Below are 14,367 nucleotides of genomic sequence, written 5' to 3'. Positions count from 1 at the left end.
AGTATGAATTCATTTTCATGTCAGTTCAAGTAACCTCACTGATAGGCCTACATATTGAATTATTTAACAAAACTTAAAGGGTTACTTCAGTGATTAGCATATGGATTTGTATCAGTTGAAACCCTGAAGTATATTCGAATGATGGTGTTTCCCCCCTCATATCCCCATGAGACAAGAGATTTTTATTTCTGGAAAAAAAATTCCCCAGAGGCTAAAGACTACAGCCAGCAGAGGGAGCCCTTTCCACATGTTTTCAACTCGCGCGTGGGGGATGGGAGATCACTCATCCTCAGCTGCAGCCTCAGGCATTCATGTTTAAACGGTGCGGCCAGTGGAGAAAAGTAAGTCTTTCAACTTCTCAAACTAATTCCTATGAAAGTTAAGCTTTCAAAGGCATGAACTGAAAACGCGCCAGACTGAACATGCGCTGTGAATCTATGCTGCCAGACGCGTTTACCTCAGCTCTCCTCATGAGCTCATCCATGCCTGTCAATATATCTGACTCCTGCAGCGTTTTGGGCTGTGAGACTCCCTCAGCAGCTAAATCACATATTGAACAGACACATTCAGTTTTTAATTGTAGTGTCTGTTCTCTAACTGAACTAATTTTATAAAAATGAACATGGTCGTGGTGGCAAAGTGAAAGTGATTCAGTAATCTAGTAGTGGTGGCTTTGGGAGTGGCCTCATAGGGCAGAGAATTGTTGTCTTTCACCCCCATGAGACAAAAATACATTTTCTGTCTTTTCTCAGTCTAGAAAGCACCAAATAAAAAATAATTTCACATTTCTACTACATTATGACCCAGTTTAAATACAAATTCATCTTCCCAGCGCTGAAGTACTCCTTTAAGCAAACGTATTTATCACAAATCTTTTACATGATTTACAGTAAAATAAATGTGTGTATATATAATCTTTATAAAATATCAAGATTCATTAGACTCAAATGGATATAAATGTTGTGATGTTATTTCCATCAAGAGATGCATCATTGTTTTGGTCAAGATCTTGTATTGACAGTTGAAGAGTCCAGCACTCTGTAAAGTCTCCTCCAGCACATCCCAAAGGCTTTCAACTAATTTAAGGTCTGGAATCTGGAGGTGGCAATTCATGTGTGAAAATGATTCTTCATGCTCCCTCACAACCGTTCTTTCACCATTTGAGCCTGATGAGTCTTGGCTTTGTCGTCCTGGAATGTGGCCATTTCTTCCTACATGGTCGTTTAAGAAATAATTCTAACACCACTTTTTAAACTACCACACAGAAGTGTTATATACCTCCTCATGATTCTTCTTCAAAAAGACCAGCTCCTCCTTCAGCCCTTCGATCTGCATGGTGAGGTCTTTTCTGCTGATGTTGAGGTCATCAATCACCCTCTTCAGCCCAACAATGTCTGATTCCACAGACTGACGTATGACATGCTCGGTTTCATATCTGTCATGCAGCAACACTTTCTTGAGAAACACTCACACTGGACATTAAACAATTAGAGGTAAAACTAGATAGATAGATAGATAGATAGATAGATAGATAGATAGATAGATAGATAGATAGATAGATAGACCGACAGACAGGTCTATTGATGAATAGATGAATCTGCTGACAAGACTCACTTCATTCTGAAATCATTTATGGCCAGGCTGGTGTTGTCAATGCTGAGATGGACTCCACCCTTCAAATGAATGGCTGCCATGATCTGGACATATAAATGAATATACATGATTTACTTTTTGCCTCATATTTAATATGTTTAATAGCATGTAACACTGAAAACCATAACATACCTTAGCCTGAAGATCTTTTATGGTGACATAGTAGGCGCTGTAGTCACGAGCTACAGGAGAGGCTTTGCCATCAAGGAACTGGCGGATCTTCAGCTCCAGATCAGCATTGGCCTTCTCCAGGGAGCGAACCTTGACTAGGTAAGTGGCCAGACGGTCATTGAGGGTCTGCATGGTGAGTTTCTCATTGCCAATGAAGCTGGTGTCTGCAGATCCTGACACGCTGAAACCTCCTGCAGAAAGAGAGGACTTGGAGATCCGGACCCCTGAACCTCCTGCTCCGCCATACACGCTGCCAGCCCTCACGGTGCTAATACGTCGGCTTCCTGTACTTGCCGCGGAGACACGCATGGATGAGCCACTGGAGGACATGTAGCTGCTGCGGGTGGAGTAGGTGGAAGCCATGTTGACCGAGACAATGTCTGCGTCTGTCCTGACAGGTTAGTAAACGTAAGGAGGAAAACGCCAGTTTCTTTTATAGAGTGAATTTGAATATGAGACACAATGCCTGAAATTCCATGCGTGTCATCTCGCCACATTTTCTGGAACGTCTCCAGCAACGTTTAAAGGTCACAGATAAGGTGATTGTGGGATAAAGGACATCACTTAACAAATCTCTGCTACTGTTTGATGAAAATGTGTGTGCATTAGTGGCAATATAAACACTTTGTTTTTCTCCAAAATTTGTTAAAAATTTTTTTTAAACGTCCTTAAAACAAGATAAAAGTATTTACTTAAGAACTGTTTTCAGATTTTATCTTTTACACATTTATATTTGTTGTGTTTTCTTCTTATGATTTATTTCTGTAAGCATGCATAAACCCTCTAAAACTCAGCACTGGCTTTGAGTTTTATGCTTTAAAAAGTTTGGGGGCAGTAATAAAAGTTAGCACTTTTATTAAGCAAGGTTGCATTCATGTTTATAGTGATACAAAATATTTCTATTTCAATTAAATGTTGTTCTCTTTTTCTATGCATCAAAAAATTCTCAAAATATTTATCACAAGTTTTAGACATTGATAATGTTAATGTTTCTTGAGCACCAAATCATCATATTAGAATGATTTCTGAAGGATCATGTGACACTGAAGACCGGAGTAATGATGCTGAAAATTCAGGTTTCATCACAGGAATATATTACATTTTAAAATAGATTTAATTAGAAAACAGCTATTTTAAATTGTAATAATATTTTTGAACAAATAATTGCAGCCTTGAGATGACTCAAGAGACTTGTTCAAAAAATGATTAAATCTTATACTGACCCCAGTCTATAGAAAAGTAGTGTATAGTGTTTGAATATATATTTATAACAACCCTTAATATCTTACACCAGTAAAAGTATCTTGTTTTAAAATTTTAGATATATTTACTTGGAAACAAGATCAAACGTTTTGGGACACCTGTCTTTACATGCGCATGCACTTTAATGACATCTGTAAAGCTGCCAGAATCATAATCATACACTGTCTGTTCGTCGGCCAGAGGAGAACTGGCACTCCGACTGACCTGGTTTCTCACGTTTTTTTTCTCCAGTCTGGCCCTGAAGGAGTTTTGGTTCCTTTCCACCGTCGTCTTTGGCTTTTGGCTTGCTTAGTTGGGGACACTTGGACTTGTAAAAAGCGCTATATAAATAAAGCTGAGTTGACTTGACATCCCATTCTTAATCCGTAGGGTTTAATATGGAGTTGACCCACCCTTCGCAGCTATAACAGCTTCAGCTCTTCTGGGAAGGCTTTCCACAAGGTTTAGGAGTGTGTTTATGGGAATTTTTGTCTATTCTTCTAGAAGCGCATTTGTGAGGTCAGACACTGATGATGGATGAGAAGGTCTGGCTCGCAGTCTCTGCTCTAATTCATCCCAAAGGTGTTCTATCGGGTTGAGTTCAGGACTCTGTGCAGGCCAGTCAAGTTCCTCCACACCAAACTCCTCATCCTTGTCTTTATGGGCCCGACGCTTTGTGAACAGTCATGTTGGAACACATTTTGGCTGAGTTGCTGTTGTTCCCAATCGCTTCCACTGATGGTTGATGGTGGAATATTTCGTTCTGAGAAAACTTCACAAATGGATTTATTGTACAGGTGGCAACTTTTCACAGTACCACATTTTTATTCACTGAGCTCCTGCGAGCGACAATGTTTGTAGATGCGTCTGCATGATTTTATACACCTGTGGCCATGGAGGTGATTGGAACACCTGAATTCAATGATTTGTTGGGTTGTCCCAATACTTTTGGCAATGTAGTCTATATACACAGATCAAGCATAACATTATGACCTTCCTAACATAGTGTTGGTCTCCCTTTTGCTGCCCAAACAGCCCAAATACCGAGGCATGGGCTCCACTAGACCCCTGAAGGTGTACTGTGGTATAAAGCACCAAGAAGTCCTGTAAGTTGTGAGGTGTGGCCTCCATGGTTTGGGCTTGTTTGTTCAGCACATCCCACAGATGCTCGATTGGATTAAGATCTGTGGATTTTGGAGGCTAAGTCAACACCTCAAACTTATTGATGTATTCCTCAAACCATTCCTGAACCGCAGGTGCATTATCCTGCTGAAATAGGCCAAAGCCACCAGGGAATAACGTTTCCATGAAAGGCTATACATATTCTGCAATGCTTAGGTAGGCGGTATATGTTAAAGTAACATCCACATGGATGGCAGGACACAAGGTTTCCCAGCAGAACATTGCCAAAAATATGATGTCATCCAGTTCATTTAAATTATCATATAGTGTTCATGCAGGCAAATCAGTAATTTAGTTGAAAATCTTGTGTCCCCAACTGAGCAAGCCAAAAACCATTGGCGACTGTGGCAAAGAATCAAAACTCCTTCAGGAGACAGAATGGAGAAAAAAAAAACTTGAGAGAAACCAGGCTCATGTACATTTTGGGCGGTGGACAGGGGTCAGCATTGGCACCCTGACTGGTCTGTGGCTATGACGTCATTTTGTTCTCGCAGCCCTAGGAGTGAGAACTTTTTTCTCTGTTCTTGCAGAGTATGTAACCGCCTTTACGCCCGCTCATTTTTTCAGCTTCAACTTTGAGGACAAAATCTTCACTTAATATAAAGTATAAAGTAAAGTTCTGCCTAATATATCCCACCCACTAACAGGTGCCGTGATGGAGAGATAATAAGTTATTCACTTCACCTGTCAGTGGTCATAATGTTATGCCTGATCGGTGTACATTCAGAAGCTCTTCCAGGTTTGTGGAATTGCACACACAGATCAGCCCTATGGAATGACATTCCGGACAATTTGGAAAAAACAATTGCAAATTGTATTTGCAATTACATTTTCAATTTGTGCACATACGTTGTGACATAATGGATCGTGAACAGTCATATGGACAACACACCACTCACATCATGCCATGGTTCTATTTGGTGTCTATCAGGTCATAATGTTATGCCTGATCGGTGTATATTGCATTGTGAATGCAAATAAACAATAAAACAATATAGTTTTGCCATCTTCTTCTACTGGCAAAATTGTTTTACTTCACAATAGATGCTTTGTCCCCTTCTGTTTTTGCTGTTTTCTTTTTGTCTTTTCCATACATAACTTTCTTGGTTATTTTGCCGATGTTTCAAAGGCTGCCAAAATTAAAACAATTTTAGAAAAACAAATCCTGTTTTGAGAATACAGTAGCAAAGTAATCATCATAAAAAGAGAGGAGTGAGTTTAAATAGCTCCACAATTGAAAATGAATTTTGCTCACTGACCAAACTACATTTTTTAATGGGCTGGGCTGGGCTGGGCTGACATTTCTGCAGATGATGTGTTTGACATTTGTGGTTTTTTTATATGCAAAGCAGCATTATCTTGGAAAGGTGAAGTTGATGCAAAGCAAGTTCACCAGAACAATATCCAGATTAGTTTGATTGCCGCTTGACATTTTAGCAGCAATTTAAACATCTTTCATTCCAGTTTGACCTTTTAGTTGCTTTACAGGAGAGATTTGTCAGGATTGTGCAATGCTAACTACTTTATCGTACTCTATGACTCTATACTAACCAAACCCTACTTATCTTATCGTCTTATCTTAATGTTTACTCTCACTATTATTATTTATTCACATTCATATGCATACACTCAGCAGATGCAGTCATTTGAACTATGTTGCTAAACCAGCTATTTAGTTTTGTAACTTCCTAGTTTTGTATTTACATGACATTTCTGAGGTTTGTACATTTTTTTGAGGTTAGCAGTTACATTTCTTTGCTAACCTAGTTAAAAACACTGTTTGGAGAATGGGATGAGTTCATTTTTCACCGGGATTTGAAGGAACACTTCACTTTTTTTGAAAATAGGCTCGATTTTCCAAGTCCCTTAGAGTTAAACAGTTGATTTTTACCGTTTTTGAATCCATTCAGCCGATCTCTGTATCTGGCGGTAGCACTTTTAGCATAGCTTAGCATACATCATTGAATCAGATTAGACCATTAGCTTAGTGCTCAGAAATGAGCAAAGACTTTATTTTTTCAAAATATTTTTCCTATTTAAAACTTGACTATTCTGTAGTTACATTGGCCCTCATTTATCAAAAGTGCGTACACCAAATTTCCAGCGTACACCCTGCGTACACCCAAACCCACGGTGACTTTGAGATTTATCAATATGGACGTTGGCGTACGGCATGCTCAAATCCTACGCCAGCTCAGGAGGTGGTGTACGCACGTTTGAGTTAGTGGGAAAATGCGCAGAAAAGCAATTCCTAACACCACAAAACGCACTGACAAGATATGCTATATGACCCACTGTTAAAAACCACAAAAACAACATTCATAGTTTATTTTGTGCAACATGAACGTCAATGTTTAATTTTTGTGACTTTACCAAAGCTTTTGATTTGTAGGCATATGTATTCCTCCAGTCGCGAGCCTGTGCGCTTTATCTGTCGTTTCAGGCCCGCCTGGCCCGGCAGCTGCACACGGACTGGGAATAATTCAGACTGACAAAATAATAAAAATGACCTTCTTCTTTTAAATAATAATAAAATCAATAAAAACGACATTCTTCTTCTAAATAACAAGTGTCATTAAGAATAATAATCATAATAATAAAAAGAAGAATCGTACAAATTGTCATGTAATTATTAATGTGAATGAATCTTACTCCACATCACATCATCATCACTATTGTACACCCCAATACATGTGCCGTGATACGAAATTAAATGCTAATTTTTTCAAAACGTGCTGTAAAATAATGCAGTGATGGTAATTTATCATCCAAACAGCTTTAAACTGCTGGAGTGCGCTTCTCAATCTCCACACTATTAACAGTACTCGTTATTTGTGTCCATATTTTGTTTTTGTAGGTGCCTTTAATTCCACTCTTTAAACTCCCAAATAAAACAATTTCAGGTTTTTTTTCCACTTCCCTGGTGATCTCGATGGGTGCGTCTCAATCATCTCAATAGGATTGTCAGTGATCAGGGAGTCAGCCCATTGACTTATGCCCTAATCAGTGCCCTGACTAGTGGACTAGTGAGATGATTGAGCGCGCCCGATCTCCACGTCGGAGAAGTTTCGCTTCTTTGCCGTCTTCTGTTTGTCCATGGCGTAAAATGAGGGCGTGGGGGAGGCGGAGACTTGAATATATAGGGGCGTGTTATTCTAATGACGATCGTTTTCAGCCGCCGCATTTATCAAGGGCAAGTATTGCGTACACCTGGATTGCAGAGGTACGCACAGCTTCATAAATCAGGCGGTGAGAGGAGTGTAAGCATAATCTTACGCCAACATATACACCAGTTTCTACGCAAGATTGATAAATGAGGGCCAATGTGTATTAAAACCAACGGGAAATGAAAAGTTTGGGATTTTTACACCGATATAGCTAGGAACTATTTTCTCATTCCTGTGTAATAATCACATTACTTTGCTGCCATCCAATGGGTGCAGAGGCGCAATGATATTACACAGCAACTGAAAATAGTCCTCAGATAGGTAACTTCCAATGTGACCGACACTAAGTTTGTAGTTGCAGAGAATGCACTTTATTTTGCACTTGATTTATTATGCAGGAATGAGAAAATAGTTCCTAGTCATATCAGTCTAAAAAAAATCGCAACTTTTAATTTTTCGTTGGTCTTAGTACATGCAACTCCAGAAGAGTCAAGTTTTAAATAGGAAAAATGTTTAAAGTCTTTGGTAAAAAAATAATTTACGTGATGCTAATGGGCTAATCCAATTCAATGATGTATGCTAAAAATGCTACCGCCATATACAGAGATCGGCTGAATGGATTCAAAAAGGCTAAAACTCCACTGTTTAACTCTAAGAGACTTGGAAAATAAGCCTATTTTCAAAAAAAAAGTGGAGTGTTCCTTTAAATGAGGATGTGGTTGAATTGGTGTTGGATATGTTTAACGATGTGCATTGGCAATACCCTCTTTGCATTTGTTTTGGCCACTTTAATTTAAAGTGAATAATTTCCAAATTGCACCCTTATACAACAAATGACACAACCACACATATTTTGTCCATGGCACTTTTTATTGTTGCAAATGCTTACAGACTACCACCACAACTTGACAGCTTGATAGGAGCTGCAGATGTATTCTCCAACCAACATGAGTCTGGTGTGGTTCACTTAACAAGGGATGTTGAAGAGGTTGAAATCAACGTCCCATTATCAACAACCTCTTCCACAACAGTTATCACCGCTGTTTTGGTGCTAGTGATGGAGCTGGAGGAGGAGCTGGAGCCAGAGTTGGCTGTGATAGAAAGGCTGTTGGGAGACAAAAATATGCAGCAAGTTAAACCTTAAATCCCCAGTTTGTACTATCTACCAATCAGGCATAACATTATGACCACTGACAGGTGAAGTGAATAACACTGATTACGTCTTCATTATGACCTATTAAAGGGTGGGCTATATTAGGCATTAAGTGCAAATGTTGTCGTCAAAGCTGATATTTCAGAAGCAGGAAAAATGGACCAGGGTAAATATTTGAGGGAGTTTGACAAATTGAGGGCTAAATTGTGATAGCTAGACGACTGGGTCAGATCATCTCCAAAACTGCAGCTCTTGTGGCGTGTTCCCGGGTTTGCAGTTGTCAGTATCTATCAAAAATGGTCCAAGGAAGGAACAGTGGTGAACTGACAACAGGGTGATGAGCGGACAAGGCTCACTGATGCACGTGAGGAGCAAAGGCTTGCCCATGTGGTCTAATAAAATAGACGAGCTACTGTAGCTCAAATTGCTCGAGAAGTTAATGCTGGTTCTGATAGAAAGGTGTCAGAATACACAGAGCATCACAGTCTGTTGAGTATGGGGCTGCATAGGCATAGACCAGTCAGGGTGCCCCTGTCCACCGCTGAAAGCACCAACAGCATCAGAACTGGAACACGGAGCAATGGAAGAAGGTGGCCTGGTCTCGTTTTCTTTTACACCACATGGATGGCCGGGTACGTGTGCGTCGCTTAACTGGGGAGCACATGGCACTAGGATGCACTATATGGGAAGCCGGCGGAGGCAGTGTGATGCTTTGGAAAATGTTCTGCTGGTAAACCTTAGGTCCTGCCATCCACGTGAATGTTACTTTGACATGCACCACCTACCTAAGCATTGTTGCAGACCCTGTAAACCCTTTCATGGAAAGTGTATTTCAGCAGGATTTTGCGCCCTGCCACAAAACAAAAATGGTTCAGGAACGGTTTGAAGAGCACAACTACGAGTTTGAGGTGTTGACTTTGCCTCCAAATTCCCCAGATCTCAATCCAATCGAGCATCTGTGGAATGTGTTGAACAAACAAGTCCGATCCATGGAGGCCACACCTTGCAACTCTGCTGCTGGTGCCAGATACCACAACATACCTTCAGGGGTCTAATGGAGTCCATGCCTCGAAGGGTAAAGGCTGCTTTGGCAGCAAAAGGAGGACCAACACAATTTTAGGTCATAATGTTATGCCTGATTGGTGTATAGTACAATAAATACATTAATTTTGTCGAGAATAGCCGGAAAAGAATGTTAAGTCTGCATGTATGGAGCAGAGCATTGTTATTGTCTATATAAACATGGTCTGTGATTTACCTGCCGCTAGCCTCTGCGTCCAGCAGTCTTCTGTACTCTGCTATCTCCAGCTCTAGTCTGGTCTTGATGTCCAGAAGCATCTGATACTCTTGACCTTGGCGCTCCAGATCACTGCGGAGCTGCACCAGTTGGCCCTCCATTCCACTGACCTACAAGCCCGAGGGGAGAGGACAGAATTTTTAACACCAACACAGGTCATTTTAAAACCTTATTAATGAGCTCGCTACAGAAGGAGTTCTGTCTTTAAGATTTATGAGAGTCTTAGCCTTAGGCGAGCTCTGACCTGTGCCTGGTAGCCAGACAGCTGCAGGGAGTAGCGATTCTGAATCTCACTCAGGGTGCTCTCCATAGAGGATTTCTGTGATAATGAGAAAAACATGTTAGCAATGACCAGAATTGTACATTTTCTTTCAAGTTTGATAACCAGAAAGTGTACAATACAAATACTTTTTAAAGTACATTTTTTTTGCAGCATCTTTGTAAAATGTGATATTTGTATTCACAAATCAACTCTGTCTTACATAGTTTTACTCTAAATTGAGAGAATATCAATGTTTCCATATGGCAACGATGTACCACTACAGGAAAAACAGGTATGTTGCCACATGGCAATGCTTTACCACAGTGGATCTGCAGTAATGCATTTCCCCATTGAGATTTTTTATAGATAGTAGCATCAATACTTTATGATTCCAGTTATTTATTTATTTAAAGTTTTATTGTAGTAGTTGTATTTATGTATAAATAACAAAATTATTTATTTTCAGAAAATGAATATAGCAATGTTTTATGGAAAGGGCAACAATAGGACGAGGGCAGAGTTAGCTCTTCCGTGTGATGAGGGTGAGGATGAGTTTTGTCATTGTGAAGATTAAACGATAGGAATCTACTTATTTTTGGTTTGCATAAGTTCCAGTCTATCAATTTCTAAACTAAATGTGCATTTAAATAGAAAAGAAAATTATAATTTTAAAGAAAAATTACTTTTGTTGCCCATTTTCCATTGTGGTAGTTCTGCCATATTAGAAACATTTCCTTAAGTAAACCCCCAAACCCCACCCCCCATTTTTTTTCCTTAAAAAAATCAGTTTCATTTGTATGACTGAAGCTATATCATGTAATACAAAATTATTTGAAAGAAAAATATATAATAATGGTTAGAACATGAGTGTTAAACATACATTTATGTTGAAATAATTTGCCATTTGCAAAGGGCACTTTTGCAGTGGTCTAAAGTATTTGAGTAAATTCAGTTAGTTACTGTACTTAAGTAACTTTTTGGCAACTTTGTAGTTTTAGTGAGTATCAAAGATATTAGCAACTTCTACTGGAGTATATTTTTGAATAAGTAGGCTATATGTACTATTTACTCTAATACATTTGTGATGAGTAATGCAATTCGTTAAAATTGGCATGACACTTAAAGTTTATTTCTGCTACAAAAGATCTCCATCTACAGGGCATTTCAGGCACTATATTTTGTGGGTTTTGGCCTGCACTGTAATGTTGCCATGCAACATTATTATATCAGTTTTCCCCCGCCCCCTCCTCAGGTTCTATGCTCACACGGGTTGCCAGATTGTGGACACCCAACGGAAGCAAATGTAACTGAAAATTGAAAGCGAGGAGCCTTCTCTGCAAACGTACGTTATTTTTATGTTTCAGTAGGCTACAGTCAACTAAAATGACTTTTAAGTGTGACATGTCTAAATAGTTTTTGGATTCACTGCACATTACTTGATTACTCACCATAGAAAAGAGGGACTGAAGCTCAATCTCCAGTGACTGTACTGTGCTCTTCACTGTGTTGACCTCGGTTTTTGACGTCTGCAAGGTCTCTGTGCTTGTTACAACTTCTTCTTTGAAGGTCTCGGACTGCAAAATAAGTGAAATTTAAAAAAAAAATTGAATTTAATGCTGTGTAAAATGCAAACATCCAACATAGAGGTAGCTGTGCTAATGTTTATTACACATACACCAATCCTGCATAACATTATGACAGATGAAGTGAATAACAATGACTATCTCTTACTCCTGGCACCTGTTAGTGGGTGGTATATATTAGGCAGCAAGTGAAGGTTTTGTCCTCAAAGTTAATGTGAAATGTAAGGATTTGACACAGTTTGACAAGAGCCAAATTGCGAAGGCTAGGCGACTGGGTCAGAGCATCTAAAACTGCAGCACTTGTGGGGTGTTCCCGGTCTGCAGGGGTCAGTATCTATCAAAAGTGGTTCAAGGAAGGAACAGTGGTGAACCGGCGACAGGGTCATGGGCGGCCAAGGCTCATTGATGTGCGTGGGGAGCGACGGCTGGACGATGTGGTACCTCTGGAACACATGGCACCAGGATGCACTCTGGAAAGAAGGTCCAAACAAGTCCAAACCATGGAGGCCCCACCTAGCAATTTACAGGACTTAAAAGATCTGCTGCTAACATCTTGGTGCCAGACACCACAGCACACCGTCAGGGGTCTAGTGGAGTCCATGTCTCAAAGGGACATGGGGACCTCTTGACCTGAGTCTGTTTCGGCAGCAAAAGGAGGACCAATGCAATATTAGGTCATAATGTTATGCCTGATCGGTGTATACCACTACTCTCTAAAATAAAAATAGAGAGGTTTTTCTCTTGCAAGATTTGATCAACTTTTGTTTTAATCTAATTTTCATTAACTATTATTGGACCAGCGCCATTTATTTGTTTCCAACATTTTTGAGCTGAGCCCATAGAATGCATTATGACTTTATGTGTGTTGTGTTTCTCATATACAGAGTCAGGTTCGGGACGGAACCAACCTTCTGCTGGAACCAGCCTTCAAGGTCTTTCCGGCTCTTGGCTACGACGGTCTCGTAGTGCTCACGCATCTCAGCTAGAATCCTGGTGAGGTCTTCCTGTGGCGCGGCATCAACTTCCACGTTGACCTGTCCACTCATCTGATCACGTGTTGTCAAGAGGTCCTGAAGATACATTATACATAATTTTCAGATGCTCATTATTCTTTACTTTAAATATCATGATATGGAAATATGTTACAAAACAGTAACATCTTGACTTTAAATGGACAGTCACCCTCAAACTGTTCGAACCTGTATTTTTGTGTGTGCTTCTGCTGAACACAAAAGAACGCAGAATTTTAATTTTGGGTGAACTATCCCTTTAAGACAATAAGGCACCTTTATGACCTGACCCCCTGCCTAAAATATTCAACCGGAACAGTTATTAGAATAAATCTTGTGTTGTGCTCTGCTCCATTATGAACAGGTTTACTACCTCCTCGTGACTCTTCTTTATGTAAACCAGCTCCTCATTGAACCCTTCGATCTGCAGACTGAGGTCTTTATTGTTCATGTTGAGCTCACTAAGAACACTCTTTAACTCGGCGATGTCGGCCTCCACAGACTGACGAATTGACAGCTCGTTCTCATATCTGCCAATTAATAAGGAACATTATTAAAATAACTTTCTTTTATAAACATCAACATTTGTTAAAATCCAGTGTACTGTATGCATTAGTACACTAGCTCATACTAGTTCATTTTAAATGTTATTTTAATGTGATAAGTAGATTATTTAACTGTGTATAAGTGTGTATAGCTTTTGTCACACAAGAATGTGCAAATTACCCAAAAGTAGATTTTTATTTTTATGATTTGCACTGCAGTTATTTGTTTAGTTTTCCCCCTAGAATGTATGGATATTTACACAGCATATATTTAATAAAATTGATTTCTTTAATAATAAAAAAAAAAAAAAATTACTTCATTCTGAAATCATCTGCAGCCAAGCTGGCATTGTCAATGCCGAGGTGGACTGTGTTCTTTACCTGGATGGCAGCCAAGATCTGAGAACAAAAGGAAAAGTTATTTTTTTTACTTTTCATATTTTAATTAGTTTGTTTGCATGCTTTATAGTGAATAAAGATTATTATGTTTTATAATTGTCTTTTAGCAATAGTCACAGAGAATCTACCTAGCTAGACTTACTTTAGCCTGGAGGTCACTGATGGTAGCCTCGAAGGCGGAGTGGTTAGAAGCAGTGCCAGTAGGGGAGATTCTGCTATCAAGGAACTGGCGTATCTTCAACTCAAAGTCAGCATTGGCCTTTTCAAGGGAGCGGACCTTCAGAAGGTACGCAGCCAGACGGTCGTTAAGATTCTGCATGGTAAACTTCTCATTGCCAATGACGCTGTCATCTGCTCCTCCAGAGATACCGAATCCTCCTCCTGCTGCAGCACCAAATCCCCCACCGAATCCTCCACCAGCCCCGAATCCTCCACCAGCCCCAAATCCTCCACCAGCCCCAAATCCTCCACCGGCACCAAAGCCACCTCCTGACCCAGCTGCAGACATGGAGCGAGAGGCACTGGAGATCCGGACCCCTGAACCTCCTGCACCCGCGTACACGCTGCCAGCCCTCATGGCGCTGATGCGGCCTCCTCCTCCTCCTCCTCCACCTGAAGCTGAAAATCGTGAGGAGCCCATTGAGGACCTGCTGGAAACAAAGCTGCCGCTGGAGAAGGTGGTAGCCATGTGGACGGTGGTTTG

General features: G+C 40.1%; 2 protein-coding genes and 1 long non-coding RNA gene across 3 annotated transcripts in view; 1 reads left to right on the top strand and 2 right to left on the bottom strand.

The window, feature by feature from the left end:
* The window catches only part of krt1-19d (keratin, type 1, gene 19d), a 3,357-nt gene extending 1,170 nt beyond the window's left edge, over positions 1–2,187 (bottom strand). The window contains exons 1-3 of the mRNA XM_067426190.1: positions 1,786–2,187; positions 1,615–1,697; positions 1,279–1,435 (exon numbers count right to left, since the gene is read on the bottom strand). Coding sequence (XP_067282291.1) covers positions 1,279–1,435; positions 1,615–1,697; positions 1,786–2,187 — 642 coding nt within the window. The remainder of the gene's footprint in view (positions 1–1,278; positions 1,436–1,614; positions 1,698–1,785) is intronic.
* LOC137048162 (uncharacterized) lies at positions 4–12,725 on the top strand. The gene is made up of 4 exons (XR_010899325.1): positions 4–341; positions 1,817–1,923; positions 1,995–2,222; positions 12,595–12,725. It is a non-coding gene; the product is annotated as an uncharacterized lncRNA (long non-coding RNA).
* Positions 8,379–14,367, bottom strand: krt1-19e (keratin, type 1, 19e). Its single transcript, XM_067426192.1, has 8 exons — positions 13,807–14,367; positions 13,582–13,664; positions 13,094–13,250; positions 12,619–12,780; positions 11,576–11,701; positions 10,110–10,184; positions 9,827–9,975; positions 8,379–8,520 (listed from the first exon to the last, which is right to left on the bottom strand). The coding sequence occupies exons 1-8, from the start codon at positions 14,350–14,352 to the stop codon at positions 8,379–8,381; spliced, it is 1,440 nt and encodes a 479-aa protein (XP_067282293.1). The 5' UTR covers positions 14,353–14,367.

This window comes from Pseudorasbora parva, chromosome 19 (assembly GCF_024679245.1).
Source record: "Pseudorasbora parva isolate DD20220531a chromosome 19, ASM2467924v1, whole genome shotgun sequence".
Classification (NCBI taxonomy): Eukaryota; Metazoa; Chordata; class Actinopteri; order Cypriniformes; family Gobionidae; genus Pseudorasbora; species Pseudorasbora parva.
This window is presented reverse-complemented; position numbering and strand designations above follow the sequence as displayed.